The following is a 24,733-nucleotide window of genomic DNA, read 5'->3' as shown; positions in this document are numbered from 1 at the left end:
TTACCTCACCACTCTCGCAATCACGTGAGGAAACGGTCGAGCCACTTTCAAGACAATAGAGAGGTTCATTTGCGATAGTCACCTAAGCAGCACCGCGTTTGTCACCTGTTGTGGCGGCAGCGTCGAGAAGCCCACGCACTTCGCGACTCAAGCACGCGGCCTGGAATTTCTTCCGCGGCGTCATAGCAGTAAAAGGATCCTGCTGACCACCCGCTAAAACTGATCTGTCCCGTTGCTTATGAAACAAGCCATCCGCCGCCATGCACCAACCATACACATTCACCCGAGCACTTCTTCCAGTCTCACGCACATCGAACGTCGTCTTGCCAAATTTATTATTGATGGAGCATATTATGTGTACGTAGAAGGACAGGAATGTATGCACCATACAATCTTTCTATTTTACCTGTCTTTCTAGCTATTGCAGCGCATTTCGCAGAGCATGGAAAAGACCGCTGCTGGACATTAATATTGCTACGGCATGAGCCGGACGAGGAGAAGAGGAAGAAGACGTTAGCTGGTGCAGTCTCGGGACGACATCTTGACTTCACCGTCAATCTCGTCCCTTAAATAAAGCCGGCTTAACATTAACCGTAGCAGTTTTGTGGTGGAGGTGCGGGGTACTTCGACCAAGACGACGGAGCTGCTGCAGAAAGTGCCACGCTTGAGCCGACGCCTCGCTCGACTGCCTCCAACACCGCTTGAGATCCCGATGTCCCACAGCGGCGACCAATAGCTTTCTCTGGCTGCTCCAGTGCGAACAACCGGCGCGTGGATGCATCAGATGGAGCCCCGCCCTTTCTTAGGAAAATTCAGCGAGGACGTGGAGCAATTGCTCACCCACTACAAGGTTGTAAGCAAGTACAACGGCTGGAACTCCACGGCTCAGCTCGACATCGTGGTTCTGTTCCTCACAGACACTGCGCTAGTGTGGTTCTAGAACCACACTAGCGTAGGAACGCGGGACAGCTTCGTTACTCACCTCACAGAGTGCTTTGGCGATTCCACCACGAAAAGGAAGCAGGCGCAGCAGACATTGCTTCAGCGCGCTCAGGTCCCAGGTGAGGTCTGTGCTACGTACATAGGGGCGATTTTGAAGCTTTGTAAAACGGTCAAACCTCGAATGTCCGAAGAGGACAAGATTAGACACTTTCTCAAAGGCATAGCCGAGGATGTTTACGATTATTTATACGGAAAGGAGAGTCTCGCTTCGGTCGCCGACCTTATCAAGCATTGCCGCACATTTGGGGCCTGGAAGCTGCGCCGTATCACGCCAAAGTTCGGCAGCTTATCAAATGTCACAACGGTGGCAAGCATTGACAAAAGCTACAACTACTGCTTTCAATTTGACCTTGCGGTAACTATAAGGCAAATTGTCCGCGAAGAACTTGAACGACACACCAAAGGGGTGGATGTCTAACAACTTGGCTGCGCTTCCAACCAACCTCAAGAACATGCATCTGCTGTGTCTGCATTGTCTGCCATGCCAGGCTTTGCAGACTGTTGAGTCGATCAGCTGCGACAGTACCGACGTGCCTTTCCCAATGACATGACGCACGATCAACGAACTCGTCGAGCTACCACCACGAATTAGAATTCGGAAGATCGCGTTTATTATTCGCAGCGTCCCAGGGTTGACCCCCAGGCTTACAACGTCGGTCGCGCATCGCCTGTTTGTTAGAGCTGTGGCGCCTCAGGACACATTGCTCGTTTTTGTCGCCGGCGCCGACAGACAACAACATATGGCCCACCACCAACTTGGCGTAATATTTAACGTGACAGTTATGACGACCGTTGCCCGACAGACCCGGATACTGGAAACACCACAGGCGCACCAACCCGGAATACCTTTCGTCAATATATTAGAAGCAGTGGCTCGCCAGCTTCAGACCGCAGCCTGACGCCCCCACCCAGTCGCCAACGCCGTTCAGCGTCACCACGGCGACGTTCTACGTCACCACTGCCGTTGGGAAACTAGCCGGCGCGGCCGATGGAGGTAAGGTCGCCGGACACTCTGCGTATCTGCGGAATACTCCTCTGCCTATTATGATGGTGAACAACAAAGTGTGTGTTAATTGATAGTATACCTGCAACAGCATTAGTGGATACTGGTGCTACCGTTTCCGTCATGAGTGTGACATTCAAAGAGAGGCTGGGTCGGAAAGTTATGTTCCCGTGGAATGATGGCGTGACGTTTCGTGGTGTCAGTGGAGAGTGCCTAGTTCCCCTTGGTATTTGTGTTGCAAGTGTTTTATTCGGGGGAGAAGATCTTAAAACAGAATTTCTCATACTACCGCGCTGTACTCATGATGTGATTCTCGGGATTGACTTTCTTCAGGATTGTGGTGCATCCATTAACTGTGGAACAGGCGAAATTACTTTGAATAGCACGCTTCTCGCCACCCTTGCCGACACATCCTTACCAGTGCAAAACTATTGTGTTTTTTGGAACGATTTGCTGCTACCGCCTTGGTCGCTGTCACGTATCCCTGTCAATTTCGCTGCTGCCGACCTTTCATCGTTTGAGTGAATGGCGCCTCAAATTTGTGGGCTTTCAATTGTTCTTGTGTCCCTGCTGTTCTCCCGCGCGATATGAAGCTCGCTGAACGTGACGAGATGACTTACAGCTCGATTACAGTTTTAGGCGAGGAGAAGCAGTCTCATACTAGCGATCCCCACCGAAGTACTTCTGAAGAGCAGATCCTACGGATGATCAACAAGGCGCTACCCTCAAATGAGCTTCACGCTCTCGCACAAGGTTTGTGAGCACACCTTTCTGTGTTCGATTTTACGCAAGGCGACAAGCAGGCTTCACTCCCGCGTTCTCGTGCTCGCCACAGAATTGACACCGGATCTGCGCACCCCATTCGGCAAAAGCCTTACCGTGGTTCTTCAACAGAGACGACAGTTACTGCTGAACAGGTGAAAGACATGCTGCAAAAGCGTTGTTCAAGAGTCCTCTAGTCCGTGGGCAGCACCAGTAATCTTAGTAAAGAAGAAGGATGGATCGTGCGGTTTTGCGTTGATTACAGGAAACTGAATGCGGTCACCAAAAAGGATGTGTATCGGTTTCCTAGAATTGATGATATCATCGATTGTCTACATTCCGCAGCCTACTTTTCATCAGTGGATTTTCGATCAGCGTATTGGCAGATACCCATGCACCCAGACGATAAGGAGCGAACGGCCTTCGAGACACCAGACGGCCTTGATAAATTTAACGTTATGGCGTTCGGCCTTTGTAGCGTGCCAGCAACGTTCGAACGATTCACGGATACTATCCTCCGAGGACCTAAATGAGAAATTTGTTTGTGCTACCTCAGTGATGTAGTGATTTTTGACAGCACATTGAGTGAGCATAACAGCCGTCTCAGTCTTGTTCTGGATTTGGTCAAACAAGCCGGCTTGATCCTAAATTCCAAGAAACGTCGTTTCGGGGACACCGAGACGGCAGTACTTGGGCATCTGGTCAACAAAAACGGTGTGAGGCAAGATCCATGGAAGATTGAGGCAGACAGCTCCTTCGAAGCACCGATGTCAGGGGGGGAGTTGAGCAGTTTCTTGGGCCTGTGCTCCTATTTTCGTCGCTTCGTCCCAAGATTCGCCGACGTGGTGTACCCTCTAACACGTCTTCTCCTAAAAGCCCTCCCTTTCAACTGGACATCGGTTTGCGACGACATGTTTCGCCGGCTAAAATTGCTGCTAACATCAGGGCCCATATTGCGTCACTTCGATGCATCCGCACCTGCGGAAGTGCACGCTGATGCCAGTGGCATCGGCATCGGTGCTGTACTAGTGCAACGTCATCAAGGAGCTGAACACCTTGTGGCTTATGCTAGTCGCTCTTTGACCAAGGCGGAAGGCAATTACACTGTGACAGACGAAGAATGCTTGGCAGCTGTTTTCGCTGTCCACAAATTTCGGCCCTATATCTACGGACGCCCGTTCACTATCGTTACTGACCACCACGCGTTATGCTGGTTGGTGAATCTCCGTGACCCGAGTGGACGACTGGCACGTTGGGCTCTTCGACTGCAGGAGTACGATTTCGTTATTTCCTACAAGTCCGGGCGTCGCCACGCAGATGCGGACTGTCTCTCCCGCCTTCTTCTGACGACGACGGAATGTGGCGAAGAGAATTTTGATGGCTTTTTTGCTCCCATTTCTTCTACATTCCCAGACTCGACGACTTTCAAAGCAGAGCGGGAAAATGATATTAGTTTGGAGCCTCTATTTGTATCCGCATCGCGTCCTGGAGCCACTGGTTGATTTTGTGTCCATGACGGCCTGCTTTACAAGACCAATTATTCGGCTAAAGGCACACGCTTCCTTCTGGTTGTGCGGCAGAGTCTGCGAACGGACATACTGAAAGCCATGCATGGCGATGTGTCCTCTGGCCATCTAGGATTCATAGGACTTTGAACGGGACCCAGGAGCGCTTTTACTGGCCCAGAATGCGGGACACAGTCAAGCACTACGTCGCCAGTTGCGAACAATGTCAACGCTACAAGCGCCCTACGACCACTCCGCCAGGTCTTCTCCAACCTCTGCCGCCGCCTCGCCTGCCATTTTAACAAGTGGGTGTCAATCTTCTGGGCCCATTTCCCCGGTAATCTAACAACAACCGATGGGTGATCGTATGTGTCGACCATCTGACCCGTTAGGCGGATACGGTGGCAGTACCATCTTCAATAGCTGCGTCCGTTGCAACGTTTTTGCTTCGATTCATTATTCTTCGATATGGTCTCCCCCGTGTCATCATTAGCGATCGCGGTCGTCAGTTCGTTGCGGACGCCGTAGAAGAACTGCTTCGTCTCTGCAATTCGCAGTTCCGTCATTCAACGCCTTAGCACCCTCAGACAAATGGGCTTGTAGAACGTACGAACAGAACTCTAACGAACATGCTGACCATGTACTTATCTTCCGATCACAAGGACTGGGATGACGTACTCCCCTTCATCACCTATGCTTATAATACTGCAAAGCATGAGACGACTGATTACAGTCGTTTTTATCTCCTTTACGCACGTTCACCGCTAAGCTGCATTGACACTATACTACCGTTTGACACTCACAGCGAGTACTCTGTTGCCAAGACGCTTTGTCTTGCCGAAGAAACCCATCGTATCGCTCGCACGTCGGCGTAGCGCTCTTTCGATCGCAACACCGATCGAAAGAGCGCTATGACAGCCGACACCAGTCTGTCTCGTACGCTAAAAGAGACTGTGTGGTTGTGGACTCCGGAACGTAAACGTGGCTTATGTGAAAAGTTTTTACCCCAGTACATGGGCCCATTCGTCATTGTAGATCGCTTGAGTGACTTGACGTAGGTGGCACGCTTGACGTCCGCTGGTCGTCGGTCTAGCCGGACCCAGTTGGTACATGTTGCCCGTATTAAGTGGTTTCACCCTACGCTTTCCGAGAGATTTGGACTCGCCCAGCGGGCTTCGTCTGGTAACCGAGGATTGCTACGGCATGAGCCAGGCGAGGAGAAGAGGAAGAAGACGTTAGCTGGTGCAGTCTCGGGACGCCATCTTGACTTCACCATCAATCTCGTCCCTTAAATAAAGCCGGCTTAACAATACCGTAACAATAGCATGCTATTATGAGTAAGTGTTTTTGTCAAGGGATAACCTCAAGGGTTGATAGTAGCGCACGTCCTGTCGTTTTTCAAAAGAAGTCCATGTAGATCCAGCGCTATGACTTCAATAGATGCAACGAACCAACAAGCCCACAAATCTGCACCCTTGGAAAATCTCTCGGCGACCATCACAATGATACGAGAGGAATTTAAAAAGTCCTTGACCAAATTTTGTAAAGCCAAATTATGACTCCAAATGAAAAGTAAAAAAAGGCGCTCCCAGCGGTAGACCTTTCACGGCTCGGCCTTATCTGCCGGTATCTCCGTGGCACGGCGCTCCGGTGACTTGTTGAAGATGTCGGTTTTGCTTCATACGTCAACGGCATGCCAGCAACAAAGTGTGATTCATCTTCTATGGAGCAAAGGACGAACGCCCATTGAAATCCAGCAGGGAAAAGGAGCCCACGTATGGGTCAGGTGTTAAGCTTTGTGAAGTGTTAGGTGGCGGTGTTGTGAGTTCACAAAAGGCTGCGAAGACTTGCATGACAATAAGCGTTTAGGTAGACCTCGTGCGTCGCTGACTGACGCCAACAAAGCACAGGAGCATTTCAGATTTAGTGCTGAGATGGTACAAATGTCTTGAATCGGTCTGGGGACTACGTGAAGAAATAGTGTAAGATACTTAGTACTGTACGCATATCTGTAATCACCTCTATGTCCCTTATACTGGCTAATAAAAACAGCGGCCAGTGCTTTCTAATTCGCCCTCGCGCAGCACTTGTTGTGCAGGTGCACAAAGGTCAAGCAGCCGTCCACTTTTAAGAATTTCTGCTAGAGCGCATACAGCATTAGTTTTGCGAGGGTAACAGCGCTGGCACGGCCTGGTGGTTCATGCGAGCCCAACACTCAGACATTGTAAGAAGCGTATGAACAAAACAAAAGTTATTTCTTTACATTAGAAATAATTACTCTTCAGAAGACAAACTATGGTTGCACTACACACCGACACAAAATATGATTCATCGCGGCCGCCAACATAACTATTTAACCAACTAGAACTGTTCACGGTGCATATTTGTCTATTAAGCTCCATTTTTAAACTTGGCTCATCTACCCTCGCAAAAGCACTGCTTGGCGTGCTGCTTCTTGAACTCTGGGTTAGGGTTTTGTCGTCGAGGTTTCACTCTGAAGGTGTAGGTCGATCCTTATTATAGAGGCAGTCTAAAAAGGTAGGCCGATCCCGAAGGCTTTGCGTCTAACCTCATTCACGGCACTCTTCAACAACAACAAAAACAAAGAAATTCTTTCAATTTTTTTTCTTCTCGGACGTAATTGAACCACCGACATGTGTGCTCCCAAACACAGATGCCCGACGCTTTAGCTCACTGAGGTTATGAGTGCCAGGTTGAACTGTAAGATTGATACTTTGTATGCGCAAGCACCTACTTGCCACGCATGTCGGAGGCAGCGCCCTGACTTCGCGGATGCAGCACAAGTTGCCGCAGCATCGCTCAACGAAAACGCGAGAGAGAAGCCTTGTTGTTGTACACGGCTTTTACGCACCAGCGCGGCACCAGTACAGTCTCGTACATAAGTTTCATACCATAACCACTAGAGGGAAACCCTAACGTTAGTGTCTAAGGGAGCTGCAATGTGAACTGTTCATCCAGGATGTGAATTATGGCAAATACATGAGCTTAGCCTAAAGCTAGTCTTTCTGCCTTTCAGTGGCTTTGTTAACATTTTCAGCAAGGTAATGTGTAACAATTATTATAATAAACATTATTAAAATTCTCTGATGGCAGGATTCGAACGCAGAACTGATAACGCAGATGCCGGATATTGGAACTATTACGTCACGGGCGCGTGCACCAACAAACGACCTAAAACGCCTTTATGAATTTATTGCGCGAGAGCCAGTGCCTTGGGACGCTTGGCATGTGTCGATTTGGCCTACCTCGACAAGCTGCACCGTTGCAATTAATAGCGATTCTGTGTGTTCGATGCGTCTTCTGCACTTCCGGAAAAGTATAGATTGCCACGAAATTTACGACAATGGAGGCATATTAAGCGCAATAAAAAAACCCGCAACAACGTTGGAATCCACAAGCACGAAGATTAGACTAATGCGTATATTTCCCATTATTTTCATGCTGGCTTAACAATTGCAGTGACAGAGTTTCTTCTAGTAATTATTGTAGAGACCGCTATGGTCTCGGAGGCTACGCCATCTCGGAGGTCATGCAAAGTTCTTCGCAAGCACTTCGAAGTGGTGGCGCTAGATGGCGCAGCGTGTTCAGAAAGAAGAGCGAGAGAGAAGCCTGGCTTCAGTGCCTCCCTCATATGTGAGGTGTTCGGGACATTGGCGCACTAACTCATCCCATATGTGTCCTGCTCAACTTTACACATTTATAAGAAACATTGCTCGCTGTGTTCCATGTGAATCAATCGACTGATAGAGTACGTGGTCCAATGTGGTTTTGCTGTTTCCTTTCGTAGAGAACTTTCAGTGTTATCTCGGTGCTATTACGCGGAACACACTTGATGCAGCAGACACCGTACATCACATTTATATAAACACGTAGACTGGCCGGCGATATGTCCGATTCCAATCAATGGATGTAGTGAACTCCAGCATAATCCCCATTGATGCTGGATCATCCGATAACCCTTGGTGATACTTTACATATAGACCACTTTTGAGCGACATTAATCTAGTGACACCTGACCAAGAGTGCTATTTTCGCTGCCGCAGAGCTGCTTAGTGTCTTAATACGGCTTGCAAGCTCTTCTATATGCTGCAAGGAAAACCATTTTAGGTTTTATGATCTTATTCTTTGTGTGTCACGCACGGCCGTACAATTACACGTGAGAATAATTTGATATTTCCATAAGCTTCAATATATAGGACATATAACATTTAAAAGGAAATACGTTTCGTTAACTCTAGCGCCCGTTTTCGTGGTGGTCGTAATTTCATCACTTAAAAGAGCAACCTGAGAAACGGCATGCGCTCTTCCGCAACCAATTTGCGTATCGCGATTGAGAGCTTGGGACGCCTGAAGTTCTGCATGCAGAGATAGTAGCGTTCGGAACAGCCACCCCGCTCGTCTTCTCTCGCCGTTCTCTCACCCGGTGGGGGTTATAGGAAAGGGGAAGGGCAGTCGACATCCACGCCGTAGTCAGCTCCGCTGGAGACAACGCCCACACGTAAAATCTGCATATAGGCGTAGCGATGTACATAGGATGTTCTCTACGAAATTATGCAATGAAAGAAGAAACGCTACGGAAGATCCTCACTGTAACAAATATATGCCTTCAAGTGCACCATTTTCTTAACGAAGTGAATAGCTTCAATATTAAAACGGTTATATTATTTGATTACCTTGACACTCATCATCGATGGTTCCCGCAGAATTTTTTTCATCTATACGAGATCGCCGCCCATTTACGATTCTTGTTTTGTTTTCCTACACAGAAACGCACGCCTTGCCAACGAGGGAGTGTACGAGCCACAGGACAACACCAAGTCCGACGACGACTACGAGCTCTACGGCCACCCCTACGAGCCCGACTACAACCCCGACGACGATGACGCCAACTACCAAGGCACCTCGTGAGCTGCGCAGAATGAGCGAAGTCCCCGTTTTAGCTCGCCATATGCATTCAGCCGCACCCATCCCCCCAACCTCATGCACGCGACGCTCTTATTTCACAGGCTTCACCTAGAGTGTCTGTGAGTAACTAACGGTGTGAGTGAATGTGAGTGAGTATAAGCAGGAGTGAGATCGCTCGAGTGCGAGTGGACGTAGTATATTATATGAGCACGAACACACACACGCACACGCGCATACATAGGAACAGACACGCGAACACACTCATGTGCGTCTTTGATCGCATGCACGGGACCCGGTCAGCGCCGTGTGAGGTGGATCTTTAATGGCATCAGACTGCGCATCACATTACAGAGTTAACGCATGCAAACCTGTGTTAAGTGAGTACCGGTGAGTGGAGGCGAGCACCAGCGGGAGTCGGTGTCGGTAAGCGTGGATGGAAGCGACTATGAATGCGAGTGAGTGTTGGCGAGCGTGAGTGAGTATCACTTATTATGCCAACCTATAACTGCCGCCTACCGCCACGTCCACTCCTTCTATACGACAGACGACAGCGTGCACTATCCTACAAAGAAAAAAAAGAACGTGAAATTTAAACCAGAACATAAAACTTGTGAGGCTCGTTATACATGAGGCACTAGCGTCCATGGTTGGTTAGAACCGCGAGACGTGATACACTCGTCTTTGCAGGAGTAATCAAACCCTTACGTGGACGAAATAAAACAGGAACCCTCGTGCTTCTTTGAATTCACGTTAAATTATTTGATTTCATCGGTATTCGGGGGGGGAGGGCGAATACGTGACCGCTTACCATACCCATTTTTCTTAAGCTCCGTACAAAAAGTATACTTGGCGTAAGTGCGTGCAATGATTGGTCGGTACAAGACACGTAGGAAAAGAAATAATAGTCGTCACGGCATTTCGTTATCTCCGCGTGTTGCTATGTTGCCGCAGATGACTACTGCCGTTTCAGCAACCCACTATTTTCATGTTCCTGTTTTGTCGAAGATTTCGCAAACAATCTGCCTGCTCCCAATTACTGTTTTGCATTTGTTTCGTATCGCTCCCATGCCATCCACCCAGAAAAAAAAAGGCAAAGAGAAGGCGCACCGCCACAATATCAATGTGGAGGAATGCTGGTGGCGTTCGCTTCCTATTCCGACCGCATGCCACTATAGGAAAAAAAAAAGCGCACTACGTGGTGCAGATTGCACAGGAGCCTGTGAATGTGCCACCATGAAAAGTCAAAATTGCGCACCCGTGTCGCTCCCGGACTACCAAGGCTTATCTGTTAGGGCAACATGTTCTCGATGAGCGCTGTACTCCGGATCGCTGTCGCTAAGGCAGCTATCGTCGCTGTCCTGAACAGGTGCAACCCTGATCCAGTAGAACCTCGTGAAGCCCATTACCGGCGAAAAGCATTCAATAACTGCACAAATCACACAACAATGATTAGGTCTCTCACCACAACACGAGGAAGAAGTTGGGCACAAATCAGGACGCTACAGACCGAAGATGCGTAAGCGCGACAAAGCTACACGCATTTCAAAGAAAAAGTATTCTTCAGGAATAAATTATTTACGCAGACTCTCCGTGTTATTCAAGAAAGTACCCGTAATGTAACATTTGTAATGAAGCAGACACGCCTCGTGTTTGCGATAACAAATCGGGGACGACTACGACGACCCGTGCTGTGATTTGCAAGAGAGCTCGAGCTGTTCGCCGCTGCTAGGCTGCTGTTAATCTGGTGCTGCTCAGCTTTAATTAAACGCCATTACATTTGCTGTAGATTGCTGGAATCCGTCAAGTCACACTGGAGCTCCCCAACTGTACATTGCCCACCGCCACCATGACTGATGCGACCTGCGCACCGACTGTACCCATGGCTGGCCCTGTCACTTGCTCTGGCGTTATCCGTCAGCGCGTCCCGACCATCTTTTGGGGGACCGGAGAACATGATGTGGAAGACTGGCTCTTCTCCTATGAACGTGTGAGCGTTCACACTAAGTGGGGTAACCAGTCTTAATTGAATAACGACATCTTTTACCTTGCTGACGTAGCATATCTAAGATTTAAGATTCATGAATGCAACATTTCTCCCCGAGTTGGTCCGCATTCAGGACACATTTCACAGAAGTGTTTGGCCGCACCGCTGTCCCCAAGCAACGCGCCGAACAGCGCATACGCCAGCAAGCACAGCAGCCGGGCGAGACTTTCCCTACCTCTATTGAGGATGTCTTCGATCTTTGCAGCCGTGTTAATGCAGCGATGGCGGAGGACGAAAAGATCAACCATATTAGGAAGGATACTGACAAGGAAGCGTCTAAAATGCTGCTGTCCAAGAATGCAACCAGCCTCGCCGTACTCTTCAGCCTGTGTCAGAGTTTCGAGGCAATGCGTCGCCAACGTAACCTCGACCGCTAAAACGTCCCACAGGCTCACTCAGTCTCGGCCATTGCACTTGCTGCTGGCCCCATGCCGATCCTTCTACTGTCACCTTTCAGCTCAAGGATTTCATTCGCGAGGAGCTGGCCCACGAGCTGTCGCTGCACCTTCCCGCCAGGGAGCCAGCTTCAACACTGACTACGGCCGTGCAACAAGCCATCCGTGCCCTAATGTGCCCCTGGCACTTGCCCTGGTTCGCCCGCGCAGCTCCTGTGACGTCATCGCTCTGCTATTTTGATTACGCGCCGCTAGTCGCATCTCCGACGGCACCACTGTCTTATGCCGACATCCCGTCGCGGGTCACACCTCCGCTGCTAAACTACGCTGTCGCACGGCCACCCCCACCGTCATATTCCGTCCCACCACCAACACTCCGGGTTCCCCCTGCTCCAGTGCCACGGCAGTCATCCCAGCTTCTTCGTCCAGCCGACACGTGGCGCATGCCAGACAACAGGTCTATTTGCTTCGCATGTGGCAATGCTGGTCACGTTGCACGCTTTTGTCGTTGTAAGATGTCCTCTCACCGAGACGTCTTTGACCAGGTTACCTACGCGCCACAACCTGCTGCCGAGATACGCTGCTTCGATGCCGCTGACTCGCCGCTGCAACGCTTCGATCGCGACCGCGGTCCAGACAGTCGCCGTTCTTCTGCACGAAGACGGTCGTTGTCACCTATGCGTCGTCGGCCACCTACTGCCGACGGAAACTGACTAGCGCAGTTCCTGAGGCAAGAACTCCAAACTCATCGAACTTTCTGAGGCCTCTGTTTTCACCCCCGAATGTCATTGACGTCGATGTGGAGGGAGCATCCGCCCAAGAGCTTATCGATACCGGGACCGCCGTTTCCGTCATCCATGAACATATTTGTCGCAAGCTGTAAATTGTCATGCCTTCTGCACCTGGCATTCATCGCATTCATCCTACAGCTGTATGCACAGCCCGTGTAGTCATCCGAGAGGTTTTGCACATCGAGTCTTTTGTGTTGCGATCCTGTTCTCATGATCGCATCCTCGGGTGCGAATTCCTTTCACGTCATAGTGCCATCATCAATTGTCTTCGCACGCAAGTGGCCCTTTCGCCGATATGTGACTCTGGATCAGTCGGCGCCGACCTCAGTGTTCGGAGATTTCGTTGATGATGATACTGATATACCTCCGGAGACATCGGTGCTTCTGACCTTGTCTTGTGCGGCACTGCCAGTCTTGAAGACCTTGACATTCACAATAGCGCCACCCACTTACACCTGGACGCCATAACTACCGCCTCATAAACGCCGCCTTCAGCTGTTTTCGACAACGCCGTCACCGCAGACCTTTCACCGTCTTATCGCATTCAGCTTCTTACTCTACTGAGCGAGTTCTTTTTTTCGTTCGATGCAACGAATCATTCTTGAGTCGCACAAACAGTGTCTCTCATGCTACCGACACAGGTTCCCATGCCCCCTTGCGACAGCGTGCTTATCGCGTTTCCGCAAAAGAGCGCCAATTTATCAGGAAACAAGTGGATGATTCGGTGCAGCGCGACGTTATGCAGCCTTCTCAAAGCCCTTGGTCGTCACCTGTCGTTATACACTCTAAGAACAGTTTACACCCTTTGGCTTGCCCCTTCTACCACACAAAAATAATCGTCATCTGCCTTGATGCGTTTCCTTTCTTTATCGCTGCAAGCCCGGAATTTTCCAGTGACGAACGGCACGCGCGTTATCAGAAGGGGCACTCCAAAGGGTATAAACTGTTCTATGCTGATAACGCGCGTGCCGTTCGTTACTGGAAAGTTCCGGGCTCGCAGCGATAAAGAAAGGAAACGCATCAAGGCAGATGACGATTATTTTTGTGTGGCAGAAGGGGCAAGCCAAAGGGTGTAAACTGTTCTTAGAGTGTAGTGTGCAAAAAAGATGGCACCGTTCGGTTTTGTATCGGCATTCCCCGCCTAAAGAGAATTACAAGAAAAGACGTCTACTCACTGCCTCGGATCGACGATGCTCTTGACTGTCTGCAAGGTGCCGAACACTTCTCGTATCAAGATATCCGCTCTGGCTTTTGGCAGATTCCCATGGTTGCGGCTGACCACCCCAAGACAGCTTTCATCACTCCCGAGGGCCTGTACGAGTTTAAGGTTATGCCTTTCGGGCTCTGCAATGTCCCCGCTACCTTCGAGCGCATGAATAATACCATCCTTCTCGGATATCAGTGGAAGACTTGTTTATGTTACCTAGATTACATAGTTCTTTTCTCACAGGATTTTCTGACACATCTCACCCGTCTACGTGACATCCTGGCCTGCCTCACTTCAGCTGGCCTACATCTCAAGCTCAAGAGTGCCCTTTCGCTGCCAGAAAATTAACTGTCTTTGTCACGATGTCTCGAAAGACGGCATTCTTTCTTATCCCGACAAGCTTCGCGCAGTCGCCGAGTTTCCGAAGCCCACATCAATCATTGCCCTGCGAAGTTTCATGGGCCTGTGCTCTTATTTTTGACGCTTCGTGCGGATCTTCGGCTGTATTATCGCACCCTTGACGAAGCTACTTACCGCAAGCGAAGGCACTTCCGCGGGGTGATCAGCATGCGATGAAGCCTTTACGCAAGTTGCGGACTTCACCACCCATTCTTCGCCAATATGGCATTACTGCGCCGACAGAGGTTCACACCGACACCAGTAGTGTCGGCCTTGGTGCGGTCTTGGCCAAACGGAGAGCCACGAAGAATACGTCGTGGCTTATGCCAGCAGTACCCTTCGAAAAGCTGAGAATAAAGACGCCGTAACAAAGCAGGAATGCTTAGCGATCATTTGGGCATAGGGCAAGTTTCTTCCTTATCTCTATAGCCGCCCTTTGAGCATCATCAACGACCATCACACCCTATATTGGCTCTACTCTTTGAAACGTCCATCGGCTCCCCCTGGGCCGTTCGGCACTTCGCCGGCAGGAATATGAGATTCGTGTCGTATACCATTCTGGCGAAAGCATTCCGACGCTTACGCGCTCTTCCGGTCGCCCATGTCACCTGATGTGATTTCTCTTTCCGTTCCTTCTCCGACCTCAGACCCGTCAATGCTGACCGCTAGTGACACGCCCTCCGAGAAACTCAAGGACCCATCGCTTGCCCTCCCCCTCGACTACCTTGCGCTCCATCGGTCGTTCCTTCAACGAGGACGCTACACTCTAAAAACTAGGAAGGGTATCGCAGGAGTGAAACGGCCGGTTCACTCTTCAAAGCGTCGTTTTACTCTCGCAAAATGTCGAGGAGAGTGAAAAGCATTGTTCACTCTCTCACCAAGGAGAGAGTAAAATGCGCTTTTCACTCTCCCCTTCAGAGAGAGAGTAGAATGCCCGTTCTATTCTTGCGGCAATAGAGAACAATATATTTCGCTAGAATAGCAGCTTGGGCTTGTTGGTTTTCCATCCTGCTAGTAACAGCGCAAAATGTCGACAAGGGACGAGACAAGAAGACACCACAAGCGCTTGTGGTGTCTTCTTGTCTCGTCCCTTGTCTACATTTTGCGCTGTTACTAGCAGAACAGAGAACAAAACGTAGCGTAATCTTCTGCTTCAACTGTAGGTGGCTGGCCCCGAACATGGCAATGTTTCATTCATGCACGCTGAGCAAAGAACAAATCGTTTTGCTTCTAAGAGAACAGGCCGCCGCAGTTCAAATGGAACGCGTAGCGAGCGCTTTACTTTTTTCACTCGGATTTGCTCCACCGCGCGCTCGCGCGCGCGCGCTCAAGATCGCGGAACAACACAGCACCGGAGAAAGGTGATCGCAGCATAGGAGCTGCGATTGCCAGCCAACGGAGATCGTGTGGCAGCCATCTTGCGTCGCCACGAAAACACGACAGTCGTTCGTCATGCCTTGGATATAACAGCAAATCCTCCACGGTAAGTGAATTCTAACTTAGGTGTACATTCTCCGTATATGTCAAGCTATCGCCAGGAAGTCGTCGCTGCACTTAGCCGACGCGATTGACAAAGGACTAGGCATACGCGCTGTGTCTCTCGATGTCAATCGAAAAAGCCAGTCGTCGCGATAACTGCATGTGATTTTATCACTTTGCCGTTGTCCGTAAGAGCTTTAAAAATCGCAAACGCTGCCAGAACTATGGTATGTTCAATAAGACACCGGGCGAGAGGACGCTTAAAATGGTTCGTTCACCAGTCCGTGATTCCGAGCCTATGCGGAGCGTGATTAGCGTGCGTTTTGTGTGTTTGAATTTATTCAGTTTGGCAGTCTACTGTGTACGGAACGCTTTTGAACTAAGGAATCCCATAACAGAAGGCGTCATTTTGCTGGCAGCATGCTTTTTTATAAGTAAACCGCGCGCTTGACGGTGTCTCGCGCAGGGGGAATCTGCGACCACCGAAGTTACGTGCAGCACCAGTGCTAGTTAGAAACTTTGCCGCAGGCATTCAGCTGCATGCTGCAAGAGGTCAGTTGGGCGCGTTATCTTGAACTTAACTGAAAACGCATGAGGAATCCATTTTTATGCTGAAAAAAGTATAAACCACATATAAGTGATCTTGCGCGCGGCAGGTACAAGCGACGCGATGGAGATGGCTGTCGCGTTCGCTTGTCGCCTACAAGTCGTACTCCGTGCGAGCGACGATATTGAGCGACGCATCCCCGGTGTTGCCGGCATGAGGGCTGCAATCATGCGTGACGCGTGCTTTAGTAATTTACGTTGATGTATTTTACGATAAAAAGTAGCATAAAATACTTCCGGAGGTATTGCCGTACGTTCTCATCCTTGGACGTATAAAAATTGAATCATTTGCTCGTTCCGCGCGACAATCGGTAGTATTTGAGCGATGTACATCCAGTTCCGGCTTCGCGCTATTGGCTAGTCGCTCAGAGCACTTTCGGGTGACGAGCGATGATTTATAGATTTCCAGAACCGAGCCATCTGTTCAAGCGACGGCCCGTTTTGTCGCTCGAAGCCGTCGCTCGTCGCCGTCGCGCACTAAATCGCTCTCACAGTGTTTATCCCTAAGACTGAACTGTTTTTGCTCATGTATTGAAATGGTGTGATTATAGGTGGGTCTGGTTTTGTCTCCTGTTGCGGTTTTCGTGCACGGTGCGAAACTGAAAGGATGCTTATGTCTACGAACTCGGTGAATTGTCGAGCAGCTAGTTATGCATCGGCATCGAATATAACGGCTGCTGTGTGGAATTACAATTGCAAGGGCGCTTTGCATACGCTTATTGTTTTGGACATGCCTGTGCATTTGCTAATATGAGTTGGCGTGTCAGAGTTATGTCATTTGAATAGCTAAATCAGCCTTCCTCAGGGGGTTACAAGCGTAATGTGTGCATTTTGCTATTGCATGGCAGATCAAAATGTGTTTATCGCTTGAAAATTTTAGTATAGAAATAAAATATCAAAATAAAATGTTGCTTTATTTCCATGTTACCAGTCTGTCGTGCACAGAACAATAGGTTGGTTTAATAAACTAATAACTGCGGTTTAACTGCAACATTTACATGCCTTCAAGAATCTAAAATGCTAGATTTCAAACTGCAGCAGTAGTCGGCTCTGTCAAAAATGAACTCCATTGCACACCTCGTACATGAAAATAAGTTCACGCCTTTTATTAAGCTTAGATGCAGGCCGCAGTGAACTTTCTTGTTAGTATTGAAATGTGGGTAAGCTTGCCATAACAAGCCTTGTTGCCCTTTTTTTATAGGCACATCCATATATCCATTGAACTGAAAAACAATATTTTCATCCCTACTGAGCATCATGTTTGCAGCTATAATACTCAAATTATGGCTTCAGCAGTGGCACAACCAGGGATGGTGCGGGGGGCACACTGGGCACGTGCTTAGGATGTGTCACAAGTAGTGTTTGTGATACACCAGACTCGTGACAGACCTATGATGTCTGAAAATGACCAATATTCTATTCATTAGCAGGAGTATTCTAACATTCGTGCTGAACGAGGATGAACTGTCCGTTATTTCTTTTTTGTGTAAATCTAAAATTGAAGTTAATTTAGCAGTTGACTGTTGCAGTCATTTGGATGTTTTGCATGCATTTCACTAAGAAGACTAAGAGCTAAGACTTTCTTTTATTGCCATGGCCTTGACTGTCTTGATGTTGTTTTGCACCATGCCCTTGTGTTGACTTTTGCATACGATATTTTTCAGGCACCCGCTTTATAGAACACAAGAAGGCCGCTGCAAGGACACGAGGATGTGAAAGAGCCATTGCAGCATGACTTCACGTAGTGCAGAGGAGCCAATGCCAAAAAATCTAAATACATTGGCATGCAATTTGGACAAGAAAACTAGTATGTGGGTATATTGGGTGTACCATTTGACCAAATGTAAACAAAATCAAGATACAGTATGTTACACCAAGATGAAAATTCTCACGTGCTCCAGGCAGTTAACATGGTAATCCATGGTAATCCATCTTCATCTTAACATGGTATACTTATGTAATGTCTCCGATAGGAAAGTCAAATCAAGTATGCTCTCTGGAGACAAACACATAGCAGCAAGTGTCATTGAAAAGTTAGAGATGTGTTTTAAAAAAGCTGATTAGTTCTGAGAAGTGACTGCTTTTTGTCTTGCCTCTCAACAGATAGATCCATGTGATAAAAAAATAGTTGTACAATGAAATTGCACATTTGCTTAGTGACATGATACATACTTGCAATGAGCACGGTGCCTGTGTTTACTATAAAAAGCAACAGCCCATGCTTGGTTAGGTTAGGCCCACTACAACATACAGGCATGGGTGATTGGCGCTTTTTTTTTATTTCTGTGTCGTGAGGTTTATTGACATGCATATAGGTGCAATGGCACGCAGTATGGCTAGTACAGAAAGGGGGTGGCAGATATATGTAGCTCACTGTACACGACACAGGGCAAAGGAAATCCGTGTTCAGCAACTATGTTAAATGCCATGTGCGTAAATTTTACAACGCTACTCATTCGAAGGGTGCACAGGTGCATATTGAAGAAAAGTTTTCCAGGGTACATAATTTAGTGCGTAATTTACACTAATTTTGCTCTAACCACAAGACCTAATAATTTGAATATACTGCACGGAAAAACCTAGAGCGAATTAAATTGTGTGTCAGCTTCGTGTGTATACATATAGTCTTTCCCATGCGTTAGGTTTTTCGCGTAATGCATTGCTAGTTGACAGCCTATCTTATCATGTGTACTCTGTTTACATTACAGTTGTTTATTAGTTTACTCATAGTTTTGCAACTTATGAAATGCCGGCGTATATATATTTTCAACATTTGACATAACCCTGTATGTTTTGTAGGGACAACCCAGGACGTGCATTTCTCAGCACCCCGTCAACTGCCAGAAGTGACTCGAACACAGGCCACCAGTAAGTGGACATCAGTTGCAATTTCACATTATGCAGTTGGCTGCTGCCTTGTACTGAGGCTTTTTTTTTAATGAGATGGTGGTGTCGTTCTAATGTACATTTTGACCACAAAGGTGCGATCATGTCTCACAGAGGCATATATGGTTGCTATTCTCTGCGAGGGACGTGTTCTCATGTTCGTGAAATATTTGTGTTTGGCAGTATTGTCGCCCAATGAGTCAGATATAAACACTGTTACTCGCCACTGCCGGCAAGTAGTTGCGAGAAACACAATATATTATGACGCTGTAAAGTTATTTCATTAATTCGAAGGAAAATTTTGCAGCAGTAAGAAAGGTTGCTATTCCAGGTAAACATGTCTTTTTCTCACAAATTATTTAACCAGACTGTGGATGCGTGAAATTCGTGACTTATGAATAGATTTTAATTCATCCTTTAGTCATGCTTCTAAAAGAGACTAGAAATAGCATGTGACCATCTCTTCAATCAGCAGATCATACACTTACAGTCATAAGTGGTAGTTCCGTGCAGTCTCGCACTCTATATAACCTTTCCTTTCAGCACCATTGGAACTGGCGGCTGCGTTTTCAGAAGGAGTGCACTTGGCACTGTATATGTGTGTGTGAATTCGGTTTTCTTTGCATGTGTCGGCTCATTGACACAGTGCAGGAATCAGTTGTACCATGAGGCTGACGACGCCTTCTGCTGCTAGAAATGCGGCACTTCATATTTTATAGTACTGCATGACATTTAAATCAAAGCTTGCACATCAAATGATCAAGAAAACTAACCGCTGTTATAGCTGTTTTCCTCAAAGAAAGCTTGTCGTTTAAGGGCTGTGTTAATCTGAGCTCTCCACCGATGTTTCTGTAGTATTATTCCATAGTGAGTGAGAGATCGGGGGCAATTAATCGTGTTAGCCTTTAAATGGTGTCCTAATTATGTGTATTTGTTCCAACAAAGTTGTCTAGATTACTTTATTGTGTAGTGTAAAGCTTATGAAACCATCAGCAACTAGTGAGTTGCTAACATGCATATGCATTTGTCATTTTTCAGGTGGCACTCGGCTGTACCACTGCAGTGCTGAGGAAATTGCCAGCACCAGCGGCTTTGCAACAGCTGTTTCACAGCATGTCGGTATGTGCCGATATATAGTTATGTTGGGATGGGTTAGTAATATGGACCACTGCTACTCTGCATTGTGACAGATCCATGTGATAAGTGATGTAATGGGCTCAGCGAAAACCTGTGAATGTTTTACTATGGTACATAAAAAGGCTCTCCTTTTCGTCACTGGAGCAGGGGAGAAGAGCATGCAGGCACTCCTGAATGTACATATATTTCAAAACATGAGAGACGTATATATATATATATATATATATATATATATATATATATATATATACATACAAACACATACAATTGAACTAAAGGCAGAGACATTCCATCTTTCATTTTGAATTGACTTGTACAGCACAAAAATACAAAACAGACCACAGAGAAGCCCGCATGTTAACAGGTTTGATGCACACAATAATTCAACAGATTTGATACTTCAGGTGTGCTATTTTACGCAAGGGGGATGGGAAAGGGGAGAAAACCAGAAAAAAAGAGTGGAGTGGAAAAGAAAGGAATCGTGCCAAAAAGCATGAGAACCATCGTGCAGCCAGGATCGCCAGCAGGACATTTAAAAAGCACTCTGATAAATTTACATACAGGGCAACCTTACGTATTGTTTGTTTCAATCAACTCATGTCACATGCAGCCATTACTGCAATCAAGTTGTTTCCTTATGTCATGAGGGAATGATGTGGGCCCAAAAAACTGTTTAGAGCTGAAGGATTATGTTCCATGCTAGCCTCATTACCTGCTTTTTATCATATTGTTATCAGCTGCTTATGTTAGGGACAAAAAGTAAGAGTACGAGCTTTTTCCTGATTCGCCATTCCACACAACATGTCTTTGTGACTAATGTACATGCAGATGATCCATAGATGAAAAATATTCAGTACAGTAGAATCTCATTACAAGATACACTTGGTTGTAAGAGACATCTGAAAATGGTTTGGTTAGTTTTCCAATGCTTGCCACTTTAACAACACTGTACACAAGAGACACCTTTGTTACCAACGACTTTTTAAGTATTCACTACTTCGAAGGGACACAACCCCGACACATTCACTTCATGCACCTTGTGTGCTGTGAAGGGCGTAAAGATCACGCAATTCTCACACAAGTCAATTGCGCATGTCTCTTAAGCATGAACTAGAAAAGGAGGGCAACGAGGACAGTGCAGGGCAGAAAGTGTCGACAGTTGAAGCTGACGAGCGTCTAAGAGCACCTCAAAGGCACTGCGAGCAACAAGGCTTGCAAAGTGAAGTGTTTAACTTCCAGAAGTTAGGAAGGAAGCTAACACAATCTGCAGTCACTAAAAAGCTGTGAATGGTTTCTTTAAAGGGCCCCTAAACCACCCAGGTTGAAATTTAGTTGCGGTGTTGCAGTTGTACATGTTAAGGCAACGAACACGTAGCTTATAACGACAGAAAGCTGAGCTAGTTGGTAAGGATTCATTATGCAAACTAGAAGTGAGGCGTGCAGACAGGACACAAGAGTAGAGAAGTGGACAACACGAACGCCGACTATCAACTGAAGGGAGCACTGAGGCGAAAAATGAAAGAAGACACAAAACTCATCTGCGCATGCTCAGGAATGGTAACACCACGTGTCAATCGGGTACACGTGCTGGTCTACGTGAGAGATAACTGTTAAGGCACTTAATCTCTTCCTTATGTAAAGTAATCGAAGGCTGACTCACGCACGCACTTCCACCATAATAGATATGCCAAGCCTCTACCATAAGACGCGTATCTTCATTCTTCTGCCTGTACAGTATCGCGCATTCATCTAACTTTGGCTTGCAGTTACAATCTCGGCAATGTAGCGAAAGATTAGAAGGCGATCCACCGGTTAACGACCTTTTATGCTCCATTAGCCTCTGATTGATACACCGTCCCGTTTGCCCTACGTAGAACTGGCCACAGCTAAGGGGAATTTGATATACCACACCCATACGACATTCTGTAAAACTGTTGTTCTTATTGTGCTTCAGTGGACAAATATCTGTTTGTTTTTTGCCTTTAACCCGCTCCTTTTTATTCTGTACGGCAGCGCATATCTTACCTAGCTTATTGGGAGCAGTGAAAGCAACATTAACATCATATCTACTAGCAACTTGTTTAAGCCTGTGCGACACTGAATGAATATACGGAATAGCCACTACTCTTTTTTTGCGATTACTGCTTTCTGTGATTAGGTCCGTCCCCCTGGAAACAGACTTCTTTAGGCGCTCAGCTACAGTGGCCACCGCTACATTAGGATAACCTGCTTCTAATAGGCGCCGGACCTGCGCATTAAAACTGGCGCTCATTTTGTGCATGCAGGATCTTGTGAGGGAAGACTTAAGGCACGACATGGCGATTCTGTTTTTTACTAATTTAGAATGCTTGGATTGAAAGTTTAGCAACGGCTTCGAAGATCTTGGGGAGTACTGCCAACAAACATGATTTTGTTCGAAGATCAAGGAAATGCCAAGAAACTGAATTACGCGTCGCTGAGGTAATTCCTTGGTAAACTTTAATCCTCCCCCATAAAGTTTAAATTGCTCACTTACTGAGGTAGCAGCCGAGTCTAATTCTTCCCTATTGCAGAAAATCAGGTAATCATCAACGTAACGAAATATCTTGATAACGCTATCACCTAAGGCTTTCTCTAAGCAGTTGTCAACCTTACTCAGGTAAATGTTGCTAAGAATAGGGGCAACCTTTGAGCCAATGCAAATGCCTGATTTCTGCAGAAAAACGCCATCTCTCCACCCAATCAGCGTCGACTTCAAGTACATTGAAAGAATTTCTAGAAAAGCTCCCGTGGAAACACCGCATCTGTCAATAAAAGCCGACTCTTGCACTTGTTCTTTAATGCACTCATTTACGGAATTTAGCAACCCGTCATGCGGCAAGGAATAATACAGGTCTTCGATATCCATACTAAAAGCTGTACAATCACCCGGATTCTCCTCTCTCAAATAGTGAACTAGCGCCTGAGAATTACGTAGGCAAAAGGGATCTGAAAAAATTAGTGAAGCTAGGTTAGTGAAGCAAAGGTTAGTGAAGCAAATTAGTGAAGCAAAGGTTGCCCCTATTCTTAGCAACATTTACCTGAGTAAGGTTGACAACTGCTTAGAGAAAGCCTTAGGTGATAGCGTTATCAAGATATTTCGTTACGTTGATGATTACCTGATTTTCTGCAATAGGGAAGAATTAGACTCGGCTGCTACTTCGGTAAGTGAGCAATTTAAACTTTATGGGGGAGGATTAAAGTTTACCAAGGAATTACCTCAGCGACGCGTAATTCAGTTTCTTGACATTTCCTTGATCTTCGAACAAAATCATGTTTGTTGGCAGTACTCCCCAATATCTTCGAAGCCGTTGCTAAACTTTCAATCCAAGCATTCTAAATTAGTAAAAAACGGAATCGCCATGTCGTGCCTTAAGTCTTCCCTCACAAGATCCTGCATGCACAAAATGAGCGCCAGTTTTAACGCGCAGGTCCGGCCCCTATTAGAAGCACGTTATCCTAATGTAGCGGTGGCCACTGTAGCTGAGCGCCTAAAGAAGTCTCTTTCCAGGGGGACGGACGTAATCACAGAAAGCAGTAATCGCAAAAAAAGAGTAGTGGCTATTCCGTATATTCATTCAGTGTCGCACAGGCTTAAACAAGTTGCTAGTAGATATGATGTTAATGTTGCTTTCACTGCTCCCAATAAGCTAGGTAAGATATGCGCTGCCGTACAGAATAAAAAGGAGCGGGTTAAAGGCAAAAAACAAACAGATATTTGTCCACTGAACAATAAGAACAACAGTTTTACAGAATGTCGTATGGGTGTGGTATATCAAATTCCCCTTAGCTGTGGCCAGTTCTACGTAGGGCAAACGGGACGGTGTATCAATCAGAGGCTAATGGAGCATAAAAGGTCGTTAACCGGTGGATCGCCTTCTAATCTTTCGCTACATTGCCGAGATTGTAACTGCAAGCCAAAGTTAGATGAATGCGCGATACTGTACAGGCAGAAGAATGAAGATACGCGTCTTATGGTAGAGGCTTGGCATATCTATTATGGTGGAAGTGCGTGCGTGAGTCAGCCTTCGATTACTTTACATAAGGAAGAGATTAAGTGCCTTAACAGTTATCTCTCACGTAGACCAGCACGTGTACCCGATTGACACGTGGTGTTACCATTCCTGAGCATGCGCAGATGAGTTTTGTGTCTTCTTTCATTTTTCGCCTCAGTGCTCCCTTCAGTTGATAGTCGGCGTTCGTGTTGTCCACTTCTCTACTCTTGTGTCCTGTCTGCACGCCTCACTTCTAGTTTGCATAAAGGAACACGTAGCCACGAGAATTTTTCGAAACGGTGCAGTAATAGTGGAGCTACGTGTTTGATTATCGAAAAGTAGTCCCCGCTCATTTTACTCTTTCATCTGGTACACGCCATCTGGACAGTATCGTCTTTTCCTCGCCTAGTACACCTCCAAATGTTACGGGACAGGCCATCACCAACGAGCTCTGTTGCTGCCACGCAGGCCCGTCGTCCTGCGAGGGGTGGCGCTAATGACCTCGCCAATACAATGGAACTGTATGGTGACTCTAGTTGAAGAGCCTCATAGGGAGACCCTCCTGTTGGCGTTTCTGT

General features: G+C 47.2%; 1 protein-coding gene across 1 annotated transcript in view; it reads left to right on the top strand.

The window, feature by feature from the left end:
• LOC135914601 (uncharacterized) overlaps positions 1-24,733 on the top strand; it is a 256,527-nt gene that overhangs the window by 145,942 nt on the left and 85,852 nt on the right. Inside the window, exon 13 of the mRNA XM_070536517.1 lies at positions 9,060-9,197. Coding sequence (XP_070392618.1) covers positions 9,060-9,197 — 138 coding nt within the window. The remainder of the gene's footprint in view (positions 1-9,059; positions 9,198-24,733) is intronic.

Source organism: Dermacentor albipictus, chromosome 3 (assembly GCF_038994185.2).
Source record: "Dermacentor albipictus isolate Rhodes 1998 colony chromosome 3, USDA_Dalb.pri_finalv2, whole genome shotgun sequence".
Taxonomy (NCBI): Eukaryota; Metazoa; Arthropoda; class Arachnida; order Ixodida; family Ixodidae; genus Dermacentor; species Dermacentor albipictus.
This window is presented reverse-complemented; position numbering and strand designations above follow the sequence as displayed.